At 34.8% G+C, this 22,700-nt stretch overlaps 9 protein-coding genes across 13 annotated transcripts; 8 read left to right on the top strand and 1 right to left on the bottom strand.

Annotated features, from left to right (window-relative positions):
• Nucleotides 1-91: 91 nt before the first annotated feature.
• LOC100877953 (uncharacterized) lies at nucleotides 92-2,331 on the top strand. The gene is made up of 3 exons (XM_012282846.2): nucleotides 92-315; nucleotides 463-1,104; nucleotides 1,867-2,331. The coding sequence occupies exons 1-3, from the start codon at nucleotides 228-230 to the stop codon at nucleotides 2,220-2,222; spliced, it is 1,086 nt and encodes a 361-aa protein (XP_012138236.2). The 5' UTR covers nucleotides 92-227; the 3' UTR covers nucleotides 2,223-2,331.
• Nucleotides 2,332-2,881: 550 nt separating this feature from the next.
• On the top strand, nucleotides 2,882-4,155 carry LOC100880711 (uncharacterized). Its single transcript, XM_012282845.2, has 3 exons — nucleotides 2,882-3,058; nucleotides 3,144-3,428; nucleotides 3,662-4,155. The coding sequence occupies exons 1-3, from the start codon at nucleotides 2,956-2,958 to the stop codon at nucleotides 3,964-3,966; spliced, it is 693 nt and encodes a 230-aa protein (XP_012138235.2). The 5' UTR covers nucleotides 2,882-2,955; the 3' UTR covers nucleotides 3,967-4,155.
• A 1,313-nt stretch (nucleotides 4,156-5,468) lies between these two features.
• LOC105662181 (uncharacterized) lies at nucleotides 5,469-6,920 on the top strand. Its single transcript, XM_012282844.2, has 3 exons — nucleotides 5,469-5,649; nucleotides 6,074-6,358; nucleotides 6,564-6,920. The coding sequence occupies exons 1-3, from the start codon at nucleotides 5,553-5,555 to the stop codon at nucleotides 6,839-6,841; spliced, it is 660 nt and encodes a 219-aa protein (XP_012138234.2). The 5' UTR covers nucleotides 5,469-5,552; the 3' UTR covers nucleotides 6,842-6,920.
• Nucleotides 6,921-8,087: 1,167 nt separating this feature from the next.
• LOC100880486 (uncharacterized) lies at nucleotides 8,088-9,758 on the top strand. The gene is made up of 3 exons (XM_003702231.3): nucleotides 8,088-8,814; nucleotides 9,099-9,247; nucleotides 9,329-9,758. Exons 1-3 carry the CDS (start codon nucleotides 8,436-8,438, stop codon nucleotides 9,470-9,472), a joined length of 672 nt encoding a protein of 223 aa, XP_003702279.2. The 5' UTR covers nucleotides 8,088-8,435; the 3' UTR covers nucleotides 9,473-9,758.
• Nucleotides 9,759-9,882: 124 nt separating this feature from the next.
• On the top strand, nucleotides 9,883-14,067 carry LOC100880374 (uncharacterized). 2 transcript variants are annotated; one of them, XM_003702230.3, is made up of 4 exons: nucleotides 9,883-10,042; nucleotides 10,240-10,518; nucleotides 10,582-10,784; nucleotides 10,858-10,993. In XM_003702230.3, exons 1-3 carry the CDS (start codon nucleotides 9,970-9,972, stop codon nucleotides 10,755-10,757), a joined length of 528 nt encoding a protein of 175 aa, XP_003702278.2. In that variant the 5' UTR covers nucleotides 9,883-9,969; the 3' UTR covers nucleotides 10,758-10,784; nucleotides 10,858-10,993. The 2 variants fall into 2 exon arrangements, with proteins under 2 accessions (XP_003702278.2, XP_076394004.1); XM_076537889.1 differs by lacking the exons at nucleotides 9,883-10,042; nucleotides 10,240-10,518 and adding exons at nucleotides 13,317-13,622; nucleotides 13,731-14,067 and having other exon boundaries at nucleotides 10,775-10,784; nucleotides 10,858-12,232.
• Nucleotides 14,068-15,555: 1,488 nt separating this feature from the next.
• On the top strand, nucleotides 15,556-17,336 carry LOC100877839 (uncharacterized). The gene is made up of 3 exons (XM_003702292.3): nucleotides 15,556-15,814; nucleotides 16,790-17,071; nucleotides 17,158-17,336. The coding sequence occupies exons 1-3, from the start codon at nucleotides 15,745-15,747 to the stop codon at nucleotides 17,331-17,333; spliced, it is 528 nt and encodes a 175-aa protein (XP_003702340.2). The 5' UTR covers nucleotides 15,556-15,744; the 3' UTR covers nucleotides 17,334-17,336.
• Nucleotides 17,337-17,734: 398 nt separating this feature from the next.
• On the top strand, nucleotides 17,735-19,400 carry LOC100880144 (uncharacterized). Its single transcript, XM_003702228.2, has 3 exons — nucleotides 17,735-18,089; nucleotides 18,769-18,917; nucleotides 18,981-19,400. Exons 1-3 carry the CDS (start codon nucleotides 17,735-17,737, stop codon nucleotides 19,170-19,172), a joined length of 696 nt encoding a protein of 231 aa, XP_003702276.2. The 3' UTR covers nucleotides 19,173-19,400.
• Nucleotides 19,401-20,280: 880 nt separating this feature from the next.
• On the top strand, nucleotides 20,281-21,405 carry LOC105662202 (uncharacterized). The gene is made up of 5 exons (XM_012283045.2): nucleotides 20,281-20,416; nucleotides 20,494-20,628; nucleotides 20,685-20,771; nucleotides 20,833-20,923; nucleotides 20,986-21,405. The coding sequence occupies exons 1-5, from the start codon at nucleotides 20,344-20,346 to the stop codon at nucleotides 21,347-21,349; spliced, it is 750 nt and encodes a 249-aa protein (XP_012138435.2). The 5' UTR covers nucleotides 20,281-20,343; the 3' UTR covers nucleotides 21,350-21,405.
• A 198-nt stretch (nucleotides 21,406-21,603) lies between these two features.
• Nucleotides 21,604-22,666, bottom strand: LOC105662180 (putative U3 small nucleolar RNA-associated protein 11). Of its 4 annotated transcripts, none has more exons than XM_012282839.2 (2): nucleotides 22,521-22,666; nucleotides 21,604-22,426 (listed from the first exon to the last, which is right to left on the bottom strand). In XM_012282839.2, the coding sequence occupies exon 2, from the start codon at nucleotides 22,412-22,414 to the stop codon at nucleotides 21,653-21,655; it is 762 nt and encodes a 253-aa protein (XP_012138229.2). In that variant the 5' UTR covers nucleotides 22,415-22,426; nucleotides 22,521-22,666; the 3' UTR covers nucleotides 21,604-21,652. The 4 variants fall into 4 exon arrangements, with proteins under 4 accessions (XP_012138229.2, XP_012138232.2, XP_012138231.2 ...); XM_012282842.2 differs by having other exon boundaries at nucleotides 22,586-22,655; XM_012282841.2 differs by having other exon boundaries at nucleotides 22,582-22,655.
• Between the last annotated feature and the right edge of the window lie 34 nt (nucleotides 22,667-22,700).

A 22,700-nucleotide genomic window follows, 5' to 3' on the forward strand; every position in this document is an offset into this window, starting at 1 on the left:
TTTTGAAAACATTTGTACTACAAGTGGCACAAGTGTACCTGCGTCACATTCGTCAATTATTGACAATCCCATTGATCCCACCGATCTTGCTTTCTATTGAAAGCGTATGCATAATTAATGAGCCAGAAACGTAATATTATGGAACGATCGCAACCCAGTTTTCAGTCTTCGGAAAGAACCGATCGACGACGGATCAGCTTTCCGGTTTCTCTTTGTGTCACGCAGCCATGTCGACTAAAGCATTCGGTGTACTCTTCCTGCTACTGGCAGCACAGAACCTCTGTGATGCCGCTCTTCTTCCTATGGACAAACTAGGTAACACGTAATTTAATATTTAAAAGAATAATTTTTTTAGTAGCTATAATATCGAAGAATGGTTCAGTAAAATAGTTTCAGTAAAAATGAAAATGTGGAGGGTATCTGACTTTATGATGCTCAAGAATTAATATTTATCTGTTTCAGATAAACTCATGCCAAAAAATTTATCAGACAAAATACCTAAGAACTTAAATAATGTGATACCTAAAGATTTATTAGACAAAGTACCTAAGAGCTTAGATAATGTCGTACCTAAAGATTTATTAGAAAAAGCTAAATTGCCGAAAGATTTAGGTAACAACACATTACCGAAAGATTTAGGTAACAACACATTACCGAAAGATTTATTAGGTAACAACACCTTGCCTAAAGATTTGTTGAGTAACCTACCGAAAGATTTACTGGGTAACAACACATTGCCAAAAGATTTGTTGGGTAACAACACCTTGCCAAAAGATTTACTAAACAAACTTCCAATTGACAAAAATCTGTTGAATAAAACATTGGGTAAAATCCCACTGAACTCCACCTACTTGGACCCGAAAACTGGACAGAGTCTGAAACAAGCATTGGAAAAATCCAGCCAAAACCCATTGGGACAATTGGTTTCTCGAGGACTCGGTTGCGAATGTGTAAAAGGGCTGTGCAACTGCTGCGTGGGTCTGAGTTTACCGTTGATTGATGGTCAGAAATTCTGCTACAAACTCGAACTGGTTCCAGAAGATCTTGAACTTAAGACAGCGCTCAGCTTGAACGACAAACAACTTGTGGCGAGCACACTTACAGGTAAATTATTTAATTCTATCGGTTTTATTAAGTGTTTAGCTATTTTCTTTTATTTATTTTAACTAAACTTCTTGTACAATAAGATTGTATTACAGTAGGAATTAAAATAGGATATACGTTTGTATGACACATGTGTTGACATACATTTAATATGCTGAAGTAACACATGTGTTAAAATGCATGTATATTAAAATATATAAGAGTATACATGTATGTTGAAGTATGATAAGAAATGACATACGTATTTACATAATACATTGTGTCATTACATACATATGATATTACATATGAATGTTATTACATACATATATTATCACATATGTTATTACATGCATATATTATCACATATATTATTACATGCATATATTATCACATATGTTATTGCATACATATATCATCACATATGTTATTACATACATATATTATCACATATGTTATTGCATACATATATCATCACATATGTTATTGCATACATATATCATCACATATGTTATTGCATACATATATCATCACATATGTTATTACATACATATATTATCACATATATTATCACATATATTACTACATACATATATTATCACATATGTTATTACATACATATGTTATCACATATGTATACATGTATCAATAAAACAAAATAGCTTTTAATACACATATATGTAATCGCCTAACAATTTCAACAAGATAAAGAACAACTCTAATTCGACAAGTAGCTTCACACAACTTAAAAAAGTTCAAGTACAAAAAATTAATTTATTACAGGAAAGAACCCACCACCATTGTGCGTACCTCTTCCTCACCTCAACGCAGTGACCATCTGCGTCCGAGTCTACGATCTCGGCATTGTCGGACGTAACCTGAAAGGATGCGTCGATTTGGAAACTAGATTAATCAACGCCCCAGTCTTCTTATTGCACTTCGATTGTATGTCAATGGGATTGGACGGATTGTCTTTGTCGAAACCTGGAAGTTCAGAGGGATTGAACTTGCCGAAACCTCAGGAAATCATGCAGGAAATTTACGACCACGTGAACTTTGAACCGAATAAACAAGAAGATAACAACGACTCTTCCTCGTCATCGGATGAAGACTCTCAAGTTGGACAGTTGAAATATTAAATGTTTCGACTGTTTATTTAAATATTTATTTATGTAGTTAAATTATTATTAGCATGCTATGATAATTGTGATCAAAGTTAGTGTAAAATAAAATGATTTAAAAAATGAATAGTGCTGTTTGTTTTATGGTTGCCTCTGATATTAATATAATTGTCTAAAATTAATATGAGAATTTGTTATATTATGAGGGGTTACAGAGGGTGTTAAATACTTAGAAGATTGTATCTCCATGTCATCCGATTCAAAATAATTAAAATTAAAATAAAATAAAATGAAGTAAAATTATCTTTTTCGACATGGAATACTAGAACTTTTATATTTGAGAACCTTGGGGTTTCAGAAATAACTTACGAATTTACTTCTGAAATTTGGACCTTTGTTAGAAATTTTGGAGCTTCATAAAATACATCAACGAATTTTTCATATAGTACTTAATATTAATACTCTTCACATAATTTGAACAGTACTATTTTCATTAGGATGTGATCGATCACTTGAAGCAATATATTGGAGATCTCTCAACTACTCTTAATGCTAATGACGTTTCAATGACGTATACAGTTAAATCTCCCTAACTGTACTTGTTGAATTACCCCTATAATTCTGTACGGCTACCCCCAGTTACCCCTTCCTGTTCCAAAGCCCTATATAAAACCCTCGTACATCCAGCCCTTGTACCTTCAGTGCAGTAATAGAGCCTTCAATAAGACTGTGGAACCCAAAAGTTAGCACCATGATGTCCAAAGCTCTCAGTGTCTTCCTCCTACTCGCCAGTGTGCAGTGCATCTATGGTTTTAACAATGAAACAATTGACGTGGAATGTCCGCAAGTACAAGGTAAAATCACCTAAAATCGACAGTAAAATTTAATATTTAATATTTTGTAACTTATGATTAAGTTAATCATACTTTTTTTACATAGATGAGCCTCGCACCAACTTGGTTTTCATTCATCCGGACACCGAAATTTCATTAAAAGCAAGATATGGATTGGTTAGGACTTATTGCACAGATGTAGAATACCTAGCATTCCGAGGTGTCGCTTGTGAATGTGAACATTTTGCCTGTCAGTGTCGCGTGGGTCTTGATGCGCCATGGTTACGTGAAACGAAAGGGTGCATCACAACAAATTACATACCGGAGAATGAGACTATTGAGGTTACGATGAAATTCAACGAGACAGAAGTACTGTCAAGAATTGTGCCTGGTAAGTTTTGTAACAGTATCTTAGTTTTTAATAACTCATAGTTAACTTTCATTAATTACACATAAGTTATATATTTCTGTTATTTTCAATATTTCTTTCTGTTTACTTTCAATATTTCTTTTTGTCACATTGACATATTCTGTTATTAATGTAGCAGTCTGTCTTTCATACATTTGTTCTTAAAAATTAACATTTGAAGCATCGTTTAAATGGATATTTTTAATCTGTTGCAGTTCGAGATTTAAAACCCGGTGTAGCGCTCTGCGCGAACATTCCTTTCGCCAAAGATGTTAAAGCCTGCATTACGAACCCTAGATTCCAAATTATTAAAAATAATTTGAGGGCATGTATCAGTTTGTCGATTGAAAAATTAAACACGAAGTACTCTGTGGTGGCCTTTAGATGCTTTGAAATGGGACCGGGTAAACTCCCCGAATCGGTTCCTGCATTAACTGATATCTTGAATCTGCCGTCATCGAAAGAAAATAATCAAACTGAATTAAACCACCATGAGAATCCCAAGTCCAAGGATGAATAACGTTCATGCATGATTTGAATAAAGCTTGAAATAATTTGAATATTTGAATAAAGACTGAAATTAGAATTGTAACTCAATTGTAACTTAGTAGTAGGTTATTTTGTATTGTAATTTCAATAAGTCATTCAGTACCAGTTTATGAGCTTTGTATTTTTGGTGATAAAATAAAATGTCTTAGTAAATAAACAATGTTCTTCACTTTATCTTCTGATCCAACATATTCCTTCGATACCTTACCTGTCATAAAGTTATCAGTAAATAATGAAATGAATAAATTAGCAAAATAATGAAAAGTACATCTTTGTGTAGTTAGAATCTGGACATTCGAATTGTAACACGAGTTGCACCATTACTGGATTCAATGACATTTATTGATTACTGATATTTGTTGATCATTTAAAATATTTATCGTAGTTTTATACTGACCAATTTTAGCTGTAATTTCTTATGCGAATGAAGTCCAACAATAAGTAATACATAATTTTTATTAAATATCTGAATCACTTAAAATTTAGCTTCTGAAGTTTTAGTGTAAGTTCTAATTGCCTATACAGTATGAAAGGATTCCCCCATTTTTCTAACGTTAATGACGCCTTAATGACCTTCATACCTACACCTGAATCCTAATTTGTTAAATCCATTTCGTAAGCCATTTCCAATTGTATCTCTGATATCATAAATTGTATGAATTTCTATCTAATGAATGGACTGCTTTAAATAATTAAATATGTTGTCCATAATTTGAGCTACATAAAATTTCTCATATATGCTGTTGTTATTTCAAATAAACAGTACCTGTTTGTATTTATTTATATAACTTGCTGAATACAGAGTTAAACGTGATTTAATGCCATGTATAGTACGAATTAATTTATTAACTTTTGACAATTATTTTTGATCGTGAATATAAATATACTAACTGCAAGTTTGTAAAAATATATAAACTTCAACAAAACTCTCAGATTAATTTAATGATTACATTGTACATATAATATGTCTGTATTATACATATATTCTGTATGAACATGCAATAACAAATACGTGAAACATATACCCAAAAATTAAAATAAAAATTAATAAATAATATAATGAATGTAACAATGCAGTTGGTATCACATATAGCAACAACAAGTACGTGAAACATACACGTAAAAATTAAAATAAAAATTAATAAATAATTTAATGAATTTAACAATGCAGTTAGTATCCAACAAAGACATCAAACATACACATAAAAATTAAAACAAAAATAAATGAATGTAACCAATTGGTATCACATTGCTGTCCATCCCAGAACTAAAAGTCCCAAGTCAAAAATATTCAAAAATTCAGACTTCACTAATTTCGCCACAATACATGTCTTCAGGGTGCGAACATAATGACCCAAGATTATCGCAGTGATACCCCTACCCCATAGTCATCATTTTGATAGTTTCAGCCCTTAAGCAAAATGTCCATCTCCCTCTTTTTTCAAAATCCATGTATAAAAGTCCCTCAAGTTAGGGATTAGGCATCAAACAGTTTCTGTGATCCCATCACAACAGTCTTCAAGTACAATCAGCTTCTGTTTCTTCTTTGGAACCACCATGATGACCAAAGCTCTTGGTGTTTGTCTGCTGCTCGTTGCTGTGCAGAACCTCTGCGCTGCTTATTCTATTCCTGAGGGTCTCGTTGGCGCTGATGGTAAAGTATTATTCAAAATAATAAGATCTATTGAAAGTATTGTTTGAAATTATTACATCTTAAAATAATTACTTCTGTCAAAAGTATCATTTGAAACTGAAACTTGAAACTGAATCTTGAAATAACAACTTCTATCAAATATACTATTTGAAACTGAAACATCTTGAAATAACAACTTCTATCAAATATACTATCTCAAACTGTAACATCTTAAGATAACATCTTAAGTACATCTCAATAAGTATTATTTGAAACAGTAACATCTTAAAGTATTATCTGAAACTTCAACATCTGACTACATCATGGTACTCAAAGATCACACATAATATTTAAAACAGTAAAACATCTTGGAATATTATCTAAAGCTTCAACATCTGACTATACGATGATACCTGAAGATTAATCATACTTGTCTCATGTACAGTTCTATCTACGCCCAGCCTGCACTTCACGAACCTAGACACCGGAGTCGCACTAGATGGACATTACAGCACCGAAATCTCCGATTCCCATGAAATTCAGGTATTTTCATTCCGAGGAGTGGGTTGCAACTGCAATAAATTGACCTGCGAATGCTGCGCTGGTATCGATGTATCATGGCTGCCTACTACCAAAGGCTGTATCTCAATTGTTTACCTACCAGGCTCCTCTGCCGTTAAAATTGCACTGATATTGAACAACAAGGAACTCATCTCCAAAACTATTTCTCGTAAGTGTACTTCATACGTATATTCTGTGCATAACATTATTCCTATAACTTTATTATTGCTATATTATTATCTCTCAAATATATTTGCCTTTGAAAATTTGAAAGAAGAAGACATAACATTGAAATGAAATTGAAAGCCAATTAAAGAAAGAAGTTTGTTTGATCGTCGACCGCTTTGTAAATGAACTTTATTGTTTTATTGCAGTCAAGAACCCAATTCCACTGTGCGTTAGCATTCCCTACGTACCTGGCGGTAAAGTGTGCGCCCTAATTCACGACATCGAAGTCGTTGCAAACAAATTGAAGGCGTGTGTCAATATGGAAGTCCGCCTATTCGGCTCCACTGTCTTCAAAATGGAATTCGATTGCTTCCATCTTGGATCAATCCCAGTAGCTGATGAGTACCTGCCGATGCAGCCTCAATTCTATCCGGAACTGTACTCCCAGAGCAACCGTACTGCCTTGCAACAGGAGGATCAATAACACGGTGTTATTGAGACTAACTTGTCATGGACTGTTTGTAACTTTATTATGGAATATGAATAAAATACTTTAGCAAATATGTAATGTTTTTTGTATTTACTTGGGATTCGATTTGGAGTTAATGATGATTTGTTCCTTTGAACATATCCTTTCTTTACCTTGATATCTGTACTGGGACCAATCCCAGGACCAATCCCTAGCACTAATAGTACCGATGACCGACAGCACTGTCCAATTGCGCAAAAGTAATTGTGTAAAATTGTATAATTAGTAGATCGACTTTAAGTCAGTGTTTGTTCCATTTCACTTTTATAATTTGCAACTTTGCAATTTTCAATTTCAAGAGTTTAAATTTTGTAATTACAGAAGTTTGTGAAACCTTGTAATTTTGCAATCTGAGGGATTTGAAACTTGGAACTCCTGGAACTTAAAATTCTGAAACTTTATTAATTTGCAACCTCAGGCTTTGGAAGCTTGTGACTCAGATGTTTGGGAGAGAACCTGCTAACGGAGTGAATAGGTTACGATTTTAATATAACGTGTTATTATTAATTTATTCTGATTTCAATATTTTTGGATAACGAAAAAAATTCACGTCGCCAAATCGGCAATGTCAAGGCGGTCGCATTGAACCGGTTTCGTCAAACCGGTTTTGCTAAACCAGTCTCCTCGTGATCTGTTTCAAACATTTTCAAATTTTTGTAAACTATTAAAGATTGGAACGATTGTTTTCTGAAGTGTGTCTCACAAGGATGACTTGTTAAATCTAGCTCTAGAGTATCAAATCTGTTCCTACGTCTATTATTAAATTTATTCCTACATCAAATTCCTAAATCATATTCCTACATCAAATTCCTAAATCATATTCCTACATCAAATTCCTAAATCATATTCCTACATCAAATTCCTAAATCATATTCCTACTTCAAATCAGTTCCTACATCTATTATCAAATCTATTTCTACATTTGCTACTGAATTTGCTTCTCAAGTTAGATGTACAAATTTTTAGTTACTGAATGAACACTTTGAAGATTTAAATGCAAGGAATTGGAAGTGAAGTTGAATTAATTAAAGCCTGCTTTCAGGATATGTATACGTATGTTGATGAATCATGGTTCAGACTTGAGGACATAAATTGTGATATTCCTAATATGTCTCATCCTATTAATTTTACTTTCCAAACCAAATTTCCACTTTCTCAGTTGAAGACACACCTATAAAGTCACTTCAGATAGTGTTCAAATAATAGAAACTTCTATAATGTGGATGCAGTGTCTTCAGACACAACTGGTTCTTGCTCTCAAAAATTAAAGAATAAAAGTTCTAACTCTCATCATACTCTTCCTGACCATTTAACCTTCCTAACCAAAACCTCTCCAATGTACTTTACAATGAAATCAATGAATTAAATACCTCTGAGTAACAACCCTATAACCAATTCAGGTATATTCACGAGAAAATGAGATGCGTATGAGCAGCCAAAGTGAATTTCTCCAGCAAACGAGGTCAGACCGAGAACGTGACCAGTCGAGTTCCGATCGTTCACCAAGAAGCATCCTCCAATGTCCTGCTGAACCCGCCAAACACGCGAAATGCGAACCCTGTTACTCATCTTCGCGATTCTCTGTGTTGGAGACTCCACGCAAAAGTTCAACGATAGTGTCATCGATTCGAAAGAGATTTTCTCGACCAAGGATGCATTCCGGATAAAAAACAGAGAGTTAACCCTGAAGAAGCTGCAGGAGTTGCTGAAGCAAGCTAGTTCCAGCTCAAACTCCACTGGCGAGGTGACCGCGACCAGACAAGGTCCCTGCAAATGCACAGGAAGCGTCTGCAGTTGCTGCTCCAGAATTCTGTTCGACACCTGGAAGCAGAAGGCTTGCATGAACGTGACGTACGATGCGGACGAGTTCAGCTTCACTGTGAACATCATGATGAACGACAGAGTTTTGTTTACTAGAACTGTCTCTGGTAGGTGGATCGATGTGTAGTAAATTTTATTAACACTAAAATTACCAAAAAGGTCATCTGACCCTTTTACAAGTTTTTCGTTTTAACTTAATAAATTTGTTAAAACAATTTGCTAATTTTTTAAGTATTGAAGAATTACACAACAGTCAAGTACAGATCTTTGCTAGTTTTCATGAAGATACAGAATTAATGTTTTATTATTTATTTATTTTACAACTTCATTTTTAATTTCAGAGTACAGTGTGCAAAGTAGGTTTAGTGTTAAATAACCGAATTCATTTTAGGGAAGAATCCTAAACCAGTGTGCGTGTCGATACCGCAGTTACCGATCATCAAAGCCTGCGTTCGCTTTTATAACATATACTTTGTTGGAAGAAACATTCACATGTGCGTGAGCATGGAGGGAGTCTTTCAGCAGACAACGGTATTTAATGTAAGTCATGTAGTGAAGGTACAAAGGTTTTGTATTAAGGTACAAAAGGACTGAGTTATAGGAATAATGTTTTGATTGTAGCTTGGATTGGACTGCATTAGATTCGGTGTTAATGGAGTCGCTGTGGTCAAACCTGAGGACGGAGGTGGACTCACGCAAATACAATTTCTACCTGGTGATAACGGTGACAGGGTGGACTATGATTACGACAGTGAGGATGAATGACACGACTTCAAAAAATGACATGATTTAAAAAATGACACGACTTCAAAAAATGACATGACTTCAAAAGTGACAAGATTTAAAAAAATGATACGACTCCAAAAAATGACACAACTTCAAAAAGTGACATAATTTTAAAAAATGACAACTCTGAAGTCCGTTAAAATATTTTTAATAATTCACATAAAAGACTGAGGATACTTACAAAATTGCGTTACAACACTAGCCATTTATTACAGTGAACAATTTCTGTAATGATACCTGTCGAATAAACGCATTTTTCACAATATACCTATTGATTTCCCTAGTACATTATCGTTGACGACTAACGATCTTAACAACTATTTGTCTTCTTGCTTGTCACAAGCACACATTAGCAATACAAGTGGTGATATCTTGTCTATTGAAAAATTATGCATAATGGCCACGAAATATAACCACGCATTTCGGCGCAAATTCAGTTTTCAGGGATCGGTCGCGAACGGATCTTTTGCTACGAAATGGCGGTAAAAATTGTCTGCATTCTGTTGCTGCTTGTTGCGTTGCAGTCCCTCTGCCACGCTGCTAACTCTGGTAAGAAAAAATTTCATACATAAGTAAACAAAATAATTTTTTGTTTGATGATTTTTACAAAGTTTTTTATTATAAAAATAGTATTCAAATAATTTCATATTTTTAAACACCCCAATACAAGAAAATTAAATATCAAAGAAACTTGAAAGTTTATGGCTTAGAAGAGGTACATGATGATTAACCTAGCTGGTTTACAGAAATCGAAGAGTACAAGCAGGCCTACTACGATCGAAAGACCAATAAACCATCGCAAGGAATATCAGAAATCGCTGGTGGGCAAGTGCAGAGGATCTCGTTCAAGGGTGGCTCGTGCGGTTGCAGGAATGCGGCTTGCAGTTGTTGCATAGGTATAAACCTCAAGAAGTTCAAGTTCAACCAGGAAGGATGTGCCAAGATCAACTACAACCCACAAGCTTCTGCCATTACGGCTTCGTTGACTTTGAACAACAAAGCTGTCGTATCATCTAACATCCCAAGTAAGTTTACTCAATCCTTGTAGCTTTGTATATTGGTACATTAAATGCATTCTTAAATTACAGTAAATACTACTCCTTCGATATGCGGAACGGTTCCAAAGTTGTCCTCCGTCAAATTCTGCCTTCGCCTGTCCAAATTGAGCGTCGAATCAAACAAGTTGAATGCCTGCGTTGATCTGGAAACGCACGTACCTTTGATACCGACACTTGTGTTGCACTTCCCGTGCATTAAGGTGTAGGAAATCGTCACTGAAAATGAATACATTGTAAGTATTATTAATACAGCCTATAGGGTGTACAATAATGGAAATTTTTAAATGGAAACTGAACTTCTTTCAGAACAAGTGCGAGTTCGGTTGCTTTAAGGATTTAATATTTCAATGAGACTATTGTATCACAGATATTGCAATAAAATTTAAATATCGTTGTAATATTGGATGTAAGAATAATTTGAATAAAGATACTTCAACAAGTTTACAGTGCTTGTACTTTTAAGCTGCGACCACATTCAAAATGGCGTCCGTGATGCGTTCATAGTTGATCTTAATCGATCGTGTAGAAAATAATAATTAAAAGACGAAAATAGTTTTACAATAGACATCTTTTTGAACAGTGCGGTCTCAGTTTTGAAGTAAACTCAAACACGAATGACTAAACGACCATAACCAAACAACACTTCATTTTATAAAATTTTAGAAGTCATTCGCGTTCATCACGAAAGTCTTAACAAAAGATTTTGTAAAGTATACATTTTTGTATAGGTAGAATAAGTGCTTTTATTCTTATTTTAAAAAAAAATTTCAAATTAATGAACTAGTAAATATCGACTGCCAAAGCTTATGTTTGTTTTGGTAGCACAATAATATACTTCTAGATTAAAAACTTGTACGTAAGCGATACATTTAGATTATTCACATGAATTCGCTGATGCAGAAGGTAGATTATGCATATGATTCCAGATGGATCTGCTGATTCTGCGCATTCAGAAATAGAAATGTTCAGGTTCCATGGCAGCCATAACTCCACTTGAGAATGTGACATACTCTTAATAAATCAGCCCTCATTTTCACCCTTAATGGACACAACCATAACGAACTTAACAGCGAACTGTCCACTCACTAAACTCCTTACTCCTTTTTATACATTTCACTTAAATACAACTATTAAAGCTTTAACAATAACATTTGAAGTTTTCCAAGAAGCATTACTATCGAACAATGAATAACGTGATAAACGCACCACTAACTACTCTCAAGAAAAAGAAACCGTTATGTCGAAAGTAATAAAACAACTGACTAATGATCCTCGACACCAGCCACATCGAATTGCTCGAACAATTTTCAATATTGTTTAATCGAATATATGCATACGAATACGTAATCCTATTTGTAACTAATAATAATACTTATGCAATCAGTTATGTAATCAAGACAAGCTGCAACTTAATGTATTCTTTGACAACATTCATCAATATTGTTCTTTCATAATCCAATTAATTTTGTTTGCATTTCAAGTGACGTGCTCACAGAATTTCGACGCATAAATTAATGGGGTGTACAAATATAACGCCACGATATCATTGTAATTTCACAATTCGATCAGAAGCGATCGGGTGAGTAATCTTGCACGTTGGAGTCAGAAATGTCAACCAAACTTTTCTACGGCCTTTTACTGCTACTCGCAGTGTATTGCATCTGCGATGTTGTGGCTGATGGTAAGCGTTTAGATATGAATTTGATTAGAAAATTCGGAATTGGAAGATTGAGAAGTTTGGGTTTGGGAGTTTTGGAAATTGGGAATTTGGGAGATTGGGAATTTGGGAGATTGGGAACTTGGGAGATTGGGAATTTGGCAGATTGGGAATTCGGAGATTGGGAACTTGGGAGATTGGGAACTTGGGAGATTGGGAATTTGGCAGATTGGGAATTCGGAGATTGGGAACTTGGGAGATTGGGAACTTGGCAGATTGGGAACTTGGGAGATTGGGAACTTGGGAGATTGGGAACTTGGGAGATTGGGAACTTGGAAGATTGGGAACTTGGGAGATTGGGAACTTGGGAGATTGGGAACTTGGGAGATTGGGAACTTGGGAGATTGGGAACTTGGGAGATTGGGAACTTGGGAGATTGGGAACTTGGGAGATTGGGAACTTGGGAGATTGGGAACTTGGGAGATTGGGAATTTAGGAGATTGGGAATTTGGGAGATTGGGAACTTGGGAGATTGGGAACTTGGGAGATTGGGAACTTGGCAGATTGGGAATTTAGGAGATTGGGAATTTGGGAGATTGGGAACTTGGGAGATTGGGAATTTAGGAGATTGGGAATTTGGGAGATTGGGAATTTGGGAGATTGGGAATTTGGGAGATTGGGAATTTGGGAGATTGGGAACTTGGGAGATTGGGAACTTGGGAGATTGGGAACTTGGGACATTGGGAACTTGGGAGATTGGGAACTTGGGAGATTGGGAACTTGGCAGATTGGGAATTTGGAAGATTGGGAACTTGGGACATTGGGAACTTGGGAGATTGGGAACTTGGGAGATTGGAAACTTGGCAGATTGGGAATTTGGAAGATTGGGAACTAGGGAGATTGGGATTTGGGAGATTGGGAACTTGGGAGATTGGGAACTTAGAAGATTGGAAATTTGAGAAATTGGGAACTTGAGAGATTGGAAATTTGGAAGATTGGAAATTTGGGTGATTGGGAATTTGAGAATCCAAAATTTTGGACCATTCAGAATGCAAAAATCTAAGAAGCTGATTTCAAAAATTTTATCATATTGACAATATTTCCTCAGATGATAAAGAATCGGCGTCCTCTGAGTCATCGGATGTCGAAAATGCGTTTTATCACCCAGAAACGAACGAAACATTTCCCCAACTAGCTCAACTCGCAATTTCCAACCCTTTCAAAGCGGTTTCCTTTTACGGTGCTAACTGCAACTGTGCAAACAAAGCCTGTGACTGTTGCACGGGTATAAGAATAAAATCGCACAACTTCGATAAACGAGCCTGTGCCATCGTTAAGTATCTTCCGCAAGAGATCGGTTTGGGGGCACAGCTGACTGTGGACCAAAAGCAGATCGCCTCGAAATCTGTTTCTCGTAAGTTATTCTTCTTTTTATTTTATTATACTTCTAAACTTTGGTATTATATTTTATTATACTTCTAAAGTTTGGTATTCAATTTTATGGGGTATTTTTTAATTACAGTGAGCAATCCACCTGCCATATGTGCACGAGTCCCTGACTTCCCGTTTGTCCAATTATGCGTGCACTTCTACAACCTTTCGAAGAATGGAGATCAAGTGCATGGTTGCATTGACTTGGAAGCTCGTGTGAAGAAAATCCGGGCGCTGAAACTGCATTTCAAGTGCTTCACTATTTAAACGAAATGTACTGAGAACTTTTATAGCACCGAATCATAGTTTTGCCACTTGGAATTGTAGTAGGACCTAGACTTCGAATTACAGGATTATTTCTTTGTTGTACTTGAGAAAGAAATGTAATTTGTATTGTAGTTAAAAATGTAGTGAATAAATATTAATCAAAAAATAATAATGTGTCATACAAATATTTTTAAGTTCCTACAACCCTCAGTTATTATTGAGTTTTCTAAATCGAATTATTCGAAGATTTATTTAAAAATTGGATGTACAATCAAACCTAAATTTCTCTGGAAAACAATGTCTCTTCAGAGTCATGATTTATCCAAAAAACAATAAATAAAATCTTTGACGTATTTCTTCATGTTCTTAATTCTTCACCTAAAATAATTCATACTTTCAATTAATAAAAAAGTCAAACTTCAAAAGTCAAACTTTAAGATATGAATGAAAAGTCTTTCGAGTAAAAAGAAATTGTAGAATGCATCGAAAACAAGATACCTGAAAATGTACTAAAACTCTGAACTTCCTGTTATAAAATTTTATTTGCATTCATCATGAAAATTTTAGCAAACAATTGATTTATATACAAGAGAACTGATATATTTTATAAACAAATCTGTGTGTTTTGTAAATACTGAAATTCTTGAACATTTCAACATTGAGGCATGCATGTACTTGTATAGTTAATTTATAAGCAGTAAAACACTATGACTGACGTCAATTTCTTTATAGCCCACGTGTACAAGTGTACAGTGATACAAGTATTGTTATGTAGACTTCAATTCTTGTGATGCTTTGGTAACATCATCCATAGTGAAGCTATGGAAATGCAAATTAAACAGCTGAAGTTATAATTCTGAACACTCCTTAAATTAATCTTACAACCGTATATTTATATTTACACGTATGTATACTATTGTAGACAATACCCGGGTTAAAGGTGGGAAAATATAAAATAAATCAGAGGTCGAAACAACAATTTAACAAAATAACGAATACGGAGTGTGTTTAATGTTCAATGAATATCTCAGGACAGACTCTTGCGCGTCTTCCCTTCCAAAATAGATAAATTCTCAGGATTCTGAGAAGGGAGAAAAACAAAAAGAAAGGGGGTGACGTTTTCCCGAAATCGAAAATTTCCGCTTTCCCCTGCAGCGGTCATCCGGCCCAAACCGTTGACCGCTGACCCATCCGACCCTCGACTTACAAATTACCTTAACAGTAATAAACCCAAGGATCGCCTCGACTTTTCAAACTACATGGTTCCTTGGTCTTTTATTACTGCTATGGCAAACCTTCAATATTCTAAAACACTCTAAAATCTAAAATTATGTCTACACTATGTATGTTATATTTATATGTACTATGTGCTAATAATTAAAAATATTGATAAGTAAAATAATGGAGTTTCTATGTTAATCAAAGACAAGTGCAGACACGACAAAAATGGTAAACGTAGAATGAAAAACTACCGAAGAAATAATAGTCGTTGATAACACCAAGTGAATTGTTTAAACAATTCCATTGTTAAGACAGACTTGTATTTCCAACACACACAAAGAAGTTCTAATTTCAATAACTCATTCAAAGTACTTCGATTCTCTTTAACACAAACGTTAATGAATTTCTTTGAATTCCATGCGCAACAAGTGTGCACATTGTTGCGCATGTATTGTTGTGCTAGGTTCAATTGATCTTTCGAGTCTTCTTTTTTAATAACTTCTAATTTTTTAATGAATTAGGCACTGAAGAATCATATAAATATCCTCGATCACAAGCGAACTGCACATTTTTTCGTTAGAGTCGATCCGCTGCTAACGCATCTACCTCGCAAAATCATGTCAGCCAAAATTTTCAGTGTTCTCTGTCTGCTTGTTGCAGTATGCTGCATCTATGCTGTCAGCGCTGGTAAGTAAAATATATTTTATATCAATTCTTGGCAAATGAAATTCTCTCTAAGTTGTATACGCTATATTTCCATTTTTAATTTTGATTTCATTATTTATCAATTAAATTCATTAATTTCTCTTTGGAGATTTTAAAGACTTCGTTGATGACTAAATAAGAAGTATAAAATAAGAAGAAACTTACAATAATTTTATAAGAAGTATAAAATAAGAAGAAACTTACAATAATTTTATAACAAATATAAAATAAGAAGAAACTTACAATAATTTTATAAGAAATATAAAATAAGAAGAAACTTATAATAATTTTATAAGAAATATAAAATAAGAAGAAACTTACAATAATTTAATAAGAAGTATAAAACAAGACGAAACTTACAATAATTTTTTAAGAAGTATAAAATAAGAAGAAACTTATAATAATTTTATAAGAAGTATAAAATAAGAAGAAACATACAATAATTTTATAAGAAGTATAAGACAAGACGAAACTTACAATAATTTTATAAGAAGTATAAAATAAGAAGAAACATACAATAATTTTATAAGAAGTATAAAATAAGAAGAAACTTACAATAATTTTATAACAAATATAAAATAAGAAGAAACTTACAATAATTTTATAAGAAGTATAAAACAAGACGAAACTTACAATAATTTCATAAGAAGTATAAAATAAGAAGAAACATACAATAATTTTATAACAAATATAAAATAAGAAGAAACTTACAATAATTTTATAAGAAGTATAAAACAAGACGAAACTTACAATAATTTCATAAGAAGTATAAAATAAGAAGAAACATACAATAATTTTATAACAAATATAAAATAAGAAGAAACTTACAATAATTTTATAAGAAGTATAAAATAAGAAGAAACATACAATAATTTTATAAGAAGTATAAAATAAGAAGAAACATACAATAATTTAATAAGAAAAATATCAATAACAATAATAATTTTTGTTAATCAGCTTCCTCGGAATACGATGACACCTACTACGACAAAAAAACCAAAGTCGTCAGTCAGAAGGTTGCAGGAACCGAATCCGCAAATCCATTGAAATTAGTTTCGTTCAACGGCGGCGACTGCCAATGTTCGAACTTGGCCTGCTCCTGCTGCACAGGTGTGAGAGTGAAGAAGCTTAAATTCGACAAAGAAGTTTGCGCTGTCATCGAGTACCTGAAACAAGAGATCGGTGTTGGAGCATCGATCAAAGTCAACCAGAAACAGCTCCTGTCCACCTCCGTCTCTGGTAAGTCTTCTTTCTTCCTTTTCTATCTAATTATTCTTGTAATGTTATAAAACAATGTTTCACGAGGTGTATTTATATTTTTACAGTGAGCAACCCACCACCCGTGTGCTTGAGAGTACCTGACTTCCCTGCAGTGCAGTTGTGCCTTCGTTTCCATGACCTCCAAATCAGCGGAGGCAAATTGCACGCTTGCGCCGACTTGGAAACGCGTGTTACCAAACTGCCGGTACTGGCTCTGCACTTCAAATGTATCACAGTCTAATTCGACCAGCTCTTATGATGGTACCTTGGGAAAACCTTACAAACATCTTCGAACACATCAATTCTTTCTAACATCCAAAGAAACTGAACAACTAAAATTGTGATTCTTCAAACTTGTACGAAAAAGGTCTCATGGTGCCGTGAACACTAGAACCAAAATTTAAATGTACTATATATTTATTCAATTGGCATATAGACTTTCAAATAAATTTTACTTTAGCAAATAGACAACTTGTCTTCTTACTAATTCCACCGAGATTTACTAGAAAAGCAAATGCGGATGAACCAAACCTAAATTTCTCCAACAAACGAGGTCAGACCGAGATATCCGTTAACTGACCAGTCGAGTTTCGATCGTTCACCAAGAAACATCCGAAGATGTCCTGTCGCGATTGAACCAAAATGCGGACCCTGTTGCTCTTCGCGATTCTCTGCGTTCTCTCCACGCAAAGGGTCAAGAGTGCCATCGATTCACAGATCTCTGTGAATCAGGCAAAAAGGGAATCGACCTTGAAGGAGTTGCGGGAAATGCTGAAGCAAGCGTCTAATTCGAGCTCGAACTCCACTGGCGAGGTGACCGTAACCAGACAAGGTCCCTGTCAATGCGGAGGAGGCCTCTGCGGATGCTGCTCAAAAATTCTGTTCGACTCCTGGAACCAGAAAGCCTGTGTGAACGTGACCTACGACCCGGACGAGTTCAGCTTCACTGCGAAAATTTTGATGAACGACAGAGTTCTGTATACGAGGACTGTCTCTGGTAGGTTCATAATCTATCGATAACATCATAAGTTCTGATATAACTGTTTATACTTTGTTAACACTAAACCTACCGACATATAATGTACACTTACTTCGCAATTAAAAATGAAGTTAAAGAATAAATATACAAACGAAACATAAATTAGCATACACATTTATTCTTTATCAATGCTGATTTCAAGGAATGTACTTTAACAAAATGTGCACCTTATAATAAGAAACTTGTGGAGCGGCCATTTAACTGGTTTGGTAGTTTCAATGTTACGTACTCAACTTTTAAAAAATTTTCTTTCTTGAACAACTTTTATTAGAAATAAATTTACTGCAGAAAGAGAGCATACTTAAATTCGAAAACTCTTGATGAAAATCAATGTTGATTTCAATGAATGTACTTTGCAAAATGTGCACCTTATAATAAGAAACTTGTGGAGCGGCCATTTAACTAATTTGGTAGTTTCAATGTTACATACTCAACTTTTAAAAAAGTTTCTTTCTTGAACAACTTTTATTAGAAATAAATTTACTGCAGAAAGAGAGCATACTTAAACTCGAAAACTCTTGATGAAAATCAATGTTGATTTCAATGAATGTACTTTACAAAATGTGTACCTTATAATAAGAAACTTGTGGAGCGGCTATTTGTTAGTTTTAGTGTTAAATAACCAAATTCGTTTTAGGGAAGAATCCCAGACCCGTGTGTGTACCAGTGCCACGAATACGAATTATCAAAGCCTGTGCTCGATTCTACGACATCTACTTCCAAGGCAGAAACATTCACATGTGTTTGAACATGGAGGGGAAGTTCCAAGATACCACAGTATTTAAGGTAGTGACCCAGTAAAAGGGACCGCCCATCAACACGTTTTATGAATAATACATGGACTTCCAGGTTGGGTTAGATTGCATCAGATTCGGCGCTAACGGATTGGCTGTGGTCAAACCAGAGGATGGAGGTGGACTAGGTCAAATAGAATTCTTGCCAGGTGACGACGAGGAGGAGGATGAGGATAATGATGAGGATGAGGACGATTATGATTACGACGATGACGACGACGATGACGACGATTTGCTTGATTTCTGAGGAAATCTAAGATTCTGTTCGTGACAAGCACGAAAACACTTAACGAGGACAATTGCGCGCACCTACTGTCGCTTGACATTGGCGTAACTAGGTTCTTTGTGGTCCAAATACCCTGTCGATACTTCACGTCGAGTATATCGAGTAGATTTTGGGGATGTAGATGTAGAAATTAGATATTTGGGGATTTGAGAATTTGGAGACTTGGGAATCCAGGGATTTGAAGATTTGGAATTTTGAGATGAAAGAAATTTGGGAATCCTGGGATTTGGGGATTTAGAATTTTGAGATAAGAGAAATTTGGGAATCCAGGGATTTGAGGATTCAGAATTTTGAGAATCCAGGGATTTGAGGATTCAGAAGTTTGAGAATCCAGGGATTTGAGGATTCAGAATTTTGAGATGAAAGAAATTTGGGAATCCAAGGATTTGAGGATTCAGAGTTTTGAGAATCCAGGGATTTGAGGATTCAGAATTTTGAGAATCCAAGGATTTGAGGATTCAGAGTCTTGAGAATCCAGGGATTTGAAGATTCAGAACTTTGACAATCCAGGGATTTGAGGATTCAGAACTTTGATAATCCAGGGATTTGAGGATTGAGAATTTTGAGAATCCAAGCATTTGAGGATTCAGAACTTTGAGAATTCAGGGATTTGAGGATTCAGAACTATGACAATCCAGGGATTTGAGGATCCAGAATTTTGAGAATGCAGGGATTTGAGGATTCAGAATTTTGAGATGTCAGTTTGGGAATTGAGAAACGTGGAAAGTTTTGTTATCTGTAAATTTGAGTACTGCAGGTTCGGGGATTTCGAAGAGACGCACTCTGGTCCCCACTTAATCATGCTAATCCGCTTAATGACTGCTAATATTATTTATTACATGTTCTTGTACAAACTGAACTTTTTGCCACTGAATTTGTATAGACACCATTAAAATGAATAAATTGAGTACTTATTTAAAGATGATATGTGTGTCAGAGGAAGGAAAACGAATAAATAGATGCAATCAAATGCCATTTTTTATTATTCCTCAATAATTACGTCCTGTGAAGCAACCGACTCGAATCAGAGTTGTCCAGTGGAACACCCATCGTCGATCAGTACCATCGGGAGATGGAAACTGTCAGTGTAGATTAGTGAATGTACGAAAAAATATAGAGAAAAATTTTAAATATGAACAGAACGTGTGGTATCTTAATTACACTCTGGTTGTATTTGTTCTTTCAATCTAGTGGCACGGAAGAAAGTTAGTCTCTTCAACATTTGCTGTATCAAATCGTAGTCCTACAATTAAATAAGTTACAATATAAAATTATCCATCAGGGTTTTCTGCAACGAAGGGATTTCTGGCCTACAGAACGGTTTCGACGTTTCAGAAATATTGCACTTGTCCAACTTCTTATTCATGTTCTTGCTGTCAGAGTGTTTACATTCTGTTCACCAAAGCTGAGAAGAATCGTAAGTGTTATATCATTTTCATTCTTCCAATCGTTATAATATTTTATTCTGCGCAGTTTGCGTTAATTTCACCTATCAGAGGAACGGTCTCAACATTAACGTGACATTGAACTCTGATACCATAAGAACCAGAACAGTTACAGGTAAACCCATTCCGATTGTAACAATTATCGATCTATTCTGGAACGTCTTTTTTTATTTCAGACTATAGGAAATTCAAATTCTGTACTAATATACCAGGTTGTTACTTCTCGACTGCCTGTGTGAATATTTTGGAACTCAATCAATTTCCCAGGTAGGAAATTTTTGAAAGAAATTTTTAAATCAGCTTTTGATTAAATATTTTGGAATGAGAAGGTCGATCACAGCTTGCCTACGACTGGATATTACATCCAAGAAACGATTATGGCAACTGAACTACGACTGCGTTAGCATATCGACGGAGCTACCAATGATGCCGACTAATGGAACAACGATGGCTAGTAATACAACGATGTCTGGCAATACAACAATGCCTACGATGAATACAAGAATGACAACGAGAGCAACTTCTGCGATGACTACAATGACGACTGCTGGAATGACAACGACAATGGCTAGCAGCCAGATGACGATGACTACGACAATGATGGCAATGAAAACCGTAGCGGAAACTGAAGAGACTACTATACCAGGAGATGTAGAGGTGATAACAACGCCAGACATTATGGATATTGATTAAAATGCAGAATTGTCTGATTATGTAATGATTCTAAATAAAGTAGCTTAACTAATTTATGGAGAGTTGCAATTTTAAGGTAAAAGCATTAGTGTAACTAGGTAGGGTGAGTCACCCTCCAAATAAAAACTAGACTTCCAAATCTCTCAACTCCTAAATTTCCAAGTCCTTCATCACATATGCTCTACACAAAAATCCCAGTTACACCAATGAGTAAAACTGTGAAACTATAATGTATAAACTGTGAAAAAACAATGTATCATTTTACAAATATTTATTAAAATCATTCTAAATACAAATAATCGATCATCGTTTCCTTTCATATTTCCATTTATACACAGGAGCAGCATTTTTTGTACCTTTACGTACTAATTTTGGTTTCTCAACTTTCCTATCTTTCAAAGCCCTTTGCATCTCCAATTTCTGTTGAATAATAGTTAATTCTCGTTCTCTGTCGATCCTCTTCTGCAACTCTTTGTAAGACATGTGCTTCTTCTGCTCAATCTTGTTCAATGTAGCTTCATCCAAATCTGGTATGTCCATCTCCTTTAATTTGCTTAACTTTGGTCTGTTCGTGCGTCTAGATAACAATGCTGGATGAGTATCTAGTCTTTCAGAAAGATCAAAGTTTCTGACTTCTTGAGAATTATCAAGGAAGAAGATGTGTTTATTCTGAGTTTCATTTGCAACATCTATCATGTGTAATTGACTCTGAAGTTTATCTATTTTCTTAGCTTCAATGTTTCTCTTGTGTGCAACATATTTGAGGTCCTGAGTTGCCATCATTTTTATCTGTTCTGGTGTATTATCATCGTTTTTACGCTTTTCTCTGTGTTGTCCATCCTGAATCTTGGAATTGATCATGTGGAAGTAGAATTCATCTGGGTTCTTGTTTAAAGCACGTTTTTGAAGAAGCTTCAATGTTTTCTCTTTACGCTGAGAATCTCTTGCTCTGGCAATGTAGTCCTTTTTCTTTTCTAGGAGACCCAAATGTTGTCTGGATTCTGGCTGGTGCCTTTCACGATGTGTCTTTTGCGTTGATTTTGCTGCTTTTTTCCAGGATGACATGGTTACTTATGTCTGCAAACAATGTTTTAACTTATTTATACATACAATGAAATAACACTAATATTATTGTATATATACTATTATGTTTAAAAACAGAATAACGTACTTAGATGCACTACAATATCAAAATTATTTCATAGAAATACAATATTAGTTTATTTCTTAACCTACAACACTGGAAAGACAACCCGAATTGGAAGAGGTTAGGATACAAAGGGATTTAAATTGCGATGGAGCTGACATCTACAACAACAATGAAGAAAACAGTATTTAAAATTATACAACC

This window comes from Megachile rotundata, chromosome 12 (assembly GCF_050947335.1).
Source record: "Megachile rotundata isolate GNS110a chromosome 12, iyMegRotu1, whole genome shotgun sequence".
In the NCBI taxonomy this organism is placed as follows: domain Eukaryota; kingdom Metazoa; phylum Arthropoda; class Insecta; order Hymenoptera; family Megachilidae; genus Megachile; species Megachile rotundata.